Here is a 6,439-nt window from a genome sequence, read left to right as displayed (position 1 = left end):
AGACCCGTGGGGATTTTTGCCTCTTCAAAAGGTGTTTTGCTTGTAAGTAAAACTTTGCTTTCACATCATATGGGGGGGTTAACCCATAAACCATAGGAGGCGGCGGTTTAAGAAGATCAGGAAGAACCACCTGTGATCCTTCCATCATGCCTCTACTCTCTCCTTGAAGCAGCAGAATGATCCTGCTGTTTTTGGATTGTGTGGATCTCTGCAGGAAGGCGAAGGATTCTCCTACAGCACAGGAAGTTCTGCATATTAACACTAAATGTTATGTTAAATGATCTTCTCACGTAAAACAGGAAATCTGCTAGTCTAGAATCTATTGCTGCATGGTGACATTTCTGGGTTTTTCTATCAGGCTTAGGAGCCTCATCAGGGAATTGTACCGACAACCCAGAATGTTATCACCGAAAGTCAACCCGCTGTCTTCATGTTTAGACCATTTGTATATAAACCTGCTTCCAACTACATCACCAATGAGCTCATCATCTTCTGTCATATCAGCTAGTTACAGAACATTCATCTTGGAACATTCCAGCGGTTCTTCCTTTTTTCATAATGTTAAATTGATTTCTTTTTATGTGTGTCATTGGAGACAAATATGTTGCTTCTTAATCAGTTGCACACAGCCCAGAGCTGTTTCCAGTGCATGAACACCCCCTAGAGGTCAGACTGATGAAAAGTCATCTGAAGTCTCTCATTTGAATCCTCACCAATGGAGGCAAAACATCTTCTAGGAACTGAGCCACAGTCAAACTGTGTGTGAAGAGCTATAAACACATCACCTCATTAGCCCTTAAAATTAGAGACATAATCCCTGCAGTAACATCTTCAAACCTTCAATCTCACTTTATTAATCCTGGAAGGATTTAGAGGGCTAACAGTCTACCGTAAAACCACCTTTAATCAAAACCAGTAGGTAAATCTTTACCAGTATGATGACGCCTCGGTTCATACTTGGTTATACCATCAAAACAAAACGACACAGAGACTGTAATCTTTTATTTTACCAACCCGTCAGAAATAATGCACATCCATGATTTACATGGTGGATTTTTATTATCTGTACAGAAGGCAGGCAGACTTCTTCTCTGGCTTCTAAAGTCCTGGATCACACAGATAGGTCAGCTGAGGTCTCAGACCATAATGGGGGGATTATTATGGAGGTAGAGGAGCGTAGCACGAAGCATAAAAACAGGGCAATGATTCATTCTTTAATATAATAAATGAGACACAGAGTATATAAAAACTGTTGCCTTAATACAGCTAAAAGTGCAGCTCCTCCAGTATGACGTTAGGTAATAAATTAGCAGCTTATATCATCGTAGGAAAAGGATTTGGTTCTACAGCCGCCCATACTGACACACTCCAGACCCCCAACAGACCGACCTGTACATGCTGTTGGACGTCCCCCTCCCACTAAGATGTGAACCTCATTGGAAGTCGTCCACATGGAGCTGATAGGACCCTTTCTGATGGAGCATGTCTTCGAAACCAAGTCCAGAAGTCCACATGTTGTCGGTATGCGTGCTAACAGCCAGCTGACTGCCCTGAACCATCAGCGATGGAGAGCTGTCTAGCTACAGCTGCTAGCAACATTTTCTATAAAGCTAAACCACCGTCTGAGTGAGCAGCAAGGTCAAAGCAAGCAGGAATATTTTCTGGTAGCAGTGGAGCGGCAGAGCACTGCTCCCCCCCCCACTCTCCCACAGCCCACCCTGCTCATCCTCCCACTCCGTCCTCTTCCTCTCCTGTTCCTCCTTCTCCTCCCTCCTCAGGTCGTCATCCTCCTTGACTTTGTTCATGCTGTCACAGCGCTCTCCTTCGTGGCCTTCGTAGCAGTGGCAGCCGAATCTCTCGGTCAGCTCCTGCAGGTCGGTCTGCGATGGCCACCCACTTACAGCGAAGGTCCCATCCCCCGAAGGGTTAATCTGGTAGCTCCCAGCACTCAGGTGGAGGTAGTGGCGAGCACGCAGGTCCCGGCGAACACAGCGGCCATTTCCTTGGCAGAGGAACTCGCTGCAGACCTCAGCGGCCCGGGTCACGTTGGTGATGTAGTGACCAAGGCGGTGAGTCAGGAAGGACTTCACTAAGGTGCAGTTATGCTGTGGAGACAATGCATCATGGGATTAAAGATCCTACAGACATGTTCGCCTAACAAAAACTACAACACAGCGAATGTTCAGCCATTTACTCTGTCAGGTTTAGGATGTTTGATGCTGGGAAGAGTTTCAATCCAGGCGTATGAATCATGACTCAAAGATATAGAATTTAAAATCCTCCTTCTCACATATAAAGCCTTAAATGGCCAAGCTCCATCTGATATCAGAGATCTGATTGTTCCTTATGTTCCTAACAGAGCACTTCGCTCTCAATCTGCAGGGTTACTAGTGGTTCCTAGAATTTCTAAAAGTAGAATGTGAGGCAGATCTTTTAGTTATCAGGCTCCTCTCCTGTGGAACCAACTACCAGTTTTAGTCCGTGAGGCAGACACCCTGTCTACTTTTAAGGCTAGGCTTAAAACTTTCCTTTTTGATAAAGCTTATAGTTAGAGTGGCTCAGGTTATCCTGAGCTATCTCTATAGTTATGCTGCTATAGGCTTAGACTTCTGGAGGACATAGGGACCCCTTTTCATCATTCTGCTTCATTCTGTCTCTATTCTCCCACTCTGCAGAATCTGTTAGTTCAATCTCTAACGTTCTGCTCTCTCTGCTTTACTCATAGTAGCTTCATCTGGTCTGTTCCTGTTTGGCTGTGACTCCATCCTGGAGAGAAATATCAGCTGTGCTGCTGCCATCAACACCTTTGTTTCTAGATGTTGGAGATCGGCCTGTTTTTCAGTGTAGTCCTGTTTCTCTGACTGTGACTAACTGGATGTGCTCTCTTCATCCTCTGACATGGGAGCTGGCTCGGAGCTCGTCTGCCTGGCTGTGTGTTTCCTGGACGGGGCCGCCTTTTACAGCTGCTTTTTCTATGTCTGCTTCTGTCTCCTTGAACCCCAGTCGGCCTCAGCAGATGGCTGCTGACACTGAGCCTGGTTCTACTGGAGGTTTCTTCCTGTTAAAAGGGAGTTTTTTCTCTCCACTGTCGCTACAAGCATGCTTAGTGTGAGGGATTGCTGAAGATTCAATGAGTCGATGCAATCAGCTGGTTTCCCTTAGATAGAAAACTTTGAATCAATCTGACCGGATGATCTGGTGAACTGTAAAGCGATTTGAGATGACATGATGTGAATTGGCGCTAGAGAAATAAGCTGAATTTAATCAAATTTGTTCTGAAATGTTATGAACGTGTGGTGAGATTAGAAAAACAAAGTAAAGATGGGGTCAAAGTTCACAAACCCTGGAAGAGGTCAGGTTTAGGTCCCCCCAGATGATGAACCCTGCGGCTCCCAGGGCAGCACTCTCCCCGATGGTATGAATCAAGTCTTTCTGCAGGAAACAAAAAAAAAATAGTATCATTCAGTCCTTTACTGTCAAACAGAAAATAAGGTTTCTCTAATTTCACTGTTTGAATGATTCTTTTGAAAAGGTGTTTCTGTGGATGTCCAGCAGATGGCAGTAGTGCATAAACTTTGGCTGCTGCTGTCCTGTGTTTCTAAAATGATCTTTATCTGATGAACTTACGTCAGACAGGAAGGCCAGGGCATCGTCTCGGTAGCTCAGTCTGAGGTAGACGTAGGTAGGAAGGTCATACTCCTTTGAGGTCAGAGAGGCGATCCGGAGCGACTCCTGGATTCTATGGTGTGCAAAGTGCCAGTTGCTATTGCTGTTGCTGTGAGTTTTCCTGATTGCCACTGAAGGAAACAGCGCGGTGCTGCTGTTCCACAGCCACAGCAGCTCGTCGTTTCTCGTCCTCTCAGACGACGGGCAGAGGCCCGTGTAGTTCTGGTCATGCAGGTTGTAGTTGTGACAGTCCGGGTAAAGGTAGAATCCCCAGAGGGCGTTGGGCCGTAGACGGGTTCCCAACTGGATTGTTCGTTGCATGAATGCTTTGGCACTTTTATCAAACCGCCGCCGGGCCAGCACCTCCACCTGAGCTGCAGTGACACCCAGATACGCCTTTACCGTCAGCTCCTTTGACTTTCGCCGGTAGATGTCCTTCTTGTGCCAGTTCCGTTCCCACTGAGGTCTCCAGAACTCCCAGTCAATGACAGCTAGTCCACGGAAATCCTCTGCTGGGATAAAATGAACGATGTCCTGATAAGCCTTGAGCAAGTGCCTGTCCAGGCTGCAGTTCTGCGGCAAACCACCATGAATAGCTTTGCCTTGTGGCGTGTAGTAGGGGTAGTAGCCTAGCCGGTTTGCATAAAAAATGGTCACATTTTGGCCAGTCCATGCAGCGCGGGGGCTTCCTTGAATGTGAAAAAGATGCTCAAGGTTGGTGCTGATGTTGTACTTGATGGAGCACATGTCCAAGGGAGCGTTCCAGGCAGCAATAAAGGGCTTCCGACTAATCAAAGGAAGCTTTGCAGGTTTATGACCATAGGCAGCATGGAAGAGCAGCAGCAGCCAGGAGCAGGTGACAGAAACTGGCACCAGGAGGTGGGAGGAGGATGACCCGCCCACTGGGACCACATTCATTCTGGGCCTCAAACGTGTCTCCTGTTAATCATCCTGGGAGAGAGGAGAGAATACATCAAGATATCAGGTTAAAGAAGATATTGAGTGATTTTTATTGGTTGCAGAAACAATTAAAAAAATCTTTTCAAACTTTAAGAAAAGCTGCACCTCTAAACTCCATGAAATGTGATTGAAACATGATGTTGATCCATGCATGGAGGGGCTGTGTTTCATCCAGTGACATATTGCTGGGGAAGATTCTCAGTCATCCAGGTCATAGTTGTTCCAAAAAAGTTAAAAACAACCCACTGGACTTTGTTTCCAAGTTTGAAGATGTTTCGTTTCCCTTCCAGGAAGCTTTTTCAATTCTTGAAATCCTTGAATTCTTGAAAAAGCTTCCTGGATGGGAAGCGAAAACATTTTCAAACTTGGAAACAAAGTCCAGTGGATTGTTTTGAACTTTTTCTAATAACTCATCCAGTGACTGATTGTTTCCTACGGCTGGTTGTTAAGTTTGGCTGCAGGAAACGAATGAATGAAAAGAAACTTTGGTTTGAGTCTAAATCACTTCCATCTGCAGTTCAACAGGGAACAGAGGAAGTTTTTCTCTTCTCTCCAGCTTCTCTGTTTTAGCTGAAGCTGAGATGCTGAATACACGACTTTGAGGAACAGATCTCAAACTTATGGCCTATTTTTCCCTGAAACCACGTTGGACTCTTTGATATGAAGGCTGCAGACTGAGACTCTCCACCAAAACATAAACAGGTTTCTTTATTTAGTCAAAGTCTCTAAAAACACATTAGACTGCTAAATTTCAGGAAAACAGGAAGATCCTTTAAATATCCACCCTACAGCAGTCTGGGTAGCTTACGTTGCAGAATCCCTCCTGTGCTTAATACTTTGTAGACATCACAGCACAGCATGTAAATAGAAGCTGGAGGATCATGTTTTTTATGTCTGGTTTTGTCTACAGAGGAATGAGTTCTCCTGGGCCCCTTGGAGCCGCGGTTAGCTCTGCTATCTATTCACAAAGACGTTTGTTGGTATCTGTGGTTCCTGTGAAACGGAACGGCTCCACTCATTCAGTTGACACACTGGGGACGCTGGTTTTATGTCTGTGCTGCTAAATGATGGTGGATTGCGGTCGCTGCTAGAGGCTCATTCAGGTGTCAGAAGTTCAGTGGGTTCATCTGTGAGTCAGCTGATAACACAGATGTTTGCTGCTGTTTTAATCATGAGCTCGAGGAAAGTGGCTGCTCCTACTGCAGGGTCACAACCAGCAAACACAGACGAGGAAGGAAAAGATCAAACTCCTGAGTGCTGCCTTTGCCCAAAACACTGGGCAAAGGCAACAAAGCCAGGAGTCACTCCGGCCCCCTGATGGAAGGATGAGGGGCTGCAGCCAAAATAGCTCACAGCCACAGATCCACCATCTGTTCCAGAATAAGGTCCCAAACCAACAGGATTCATCTAATTCCACTCATTCTGTCTTATCCTTTATCAAAGCCCTATCATTCCAGCCCTATCTTTGGTGTTAAATCAGTGACGTCAGCAGGAACAGAGAAATAAACCCAGTTCATTCATATAGCAGCAATTCACAATATGCAATCTTAACCCTTTAACAGCCTAATCATTTTCATAGGAAAATACAGGCTAGAGTTGAGCAAGGACGTTAATGGGTTAAGGCCCTGAGATGTTTCTACCAGATCAGATAAACTGAGGAGGTGCAGCTTGTTGCTCATATGTCTACAAACACAAACCTTCCACAGGTGCAAGATATTGGGTTCTGATTTATCTCTTCTGTTGTGGTTTCAGGGTTAGAAGGATTAATTCCCCAGGGCTCCTATTTGTAAAAATGTTGCATAAGGTCTATACT

At 45.5% G+C, this 6,439-nt stretch overlaps 1 protein-coding gene across 1 annotated transcript in view; it reads right to left on the bottom strand.

Annotated features, from left to right (window-relative positions):
- Nucleotides 1-971: 971 nt before the first annotated feature.
- LOC107092178 (hyaluronidase-4-like) overlaps nucleotides 972-6,439 on the bottom strand; it is a 10,122-nt gene continuing 4,654 nt past the window's right edge. The window contains exons 2-4 of the mRNA XM_015386501.1: nucleotides 3,628-4,617; nucleotides 3,343-3,432; nucleotides 972-2,105 (exon numbers count right to left, since the gene is read on the bottom strand). Of these exons, the coding sequence (XP_015241987.1) occupies nucleotides 1,611-2,105; nucleotides 3,343-3,432; nucleotides 3,628-4,584 (1,542 nt within the window). The 5' untranslated portion in view covers nucleotides 4,585-4,617 and the 3' untranslated portion in view covers nucleotides 972-1,610. The remainder of the gene's footprint in view (nucleotides 2,106-3,342; nucleotides 3,433-3,627; nucleotides 4,618-6,439) is intronic.

This window comes from Cyprinodon variegatus, unplaced genomic scaffold (assembly GCF_000732505.1).
Source record: "Cyprinodon variegatus isolate N-32 unplaced genomic scaffold, C_variegatus-1.0 Scaffold370, whole genome shotgun sequence".
Taxonomy (NCBI): Eukaryota; Metazoa; Chordata; class Actinopteri; order Cyprinodontiformes; family Cyprinodontidae; genus Cyprinodon; species Cyprinodon variegatus.
This window is presented reverse-complemented; position numbering and strand designations above follow the sequence as displayed.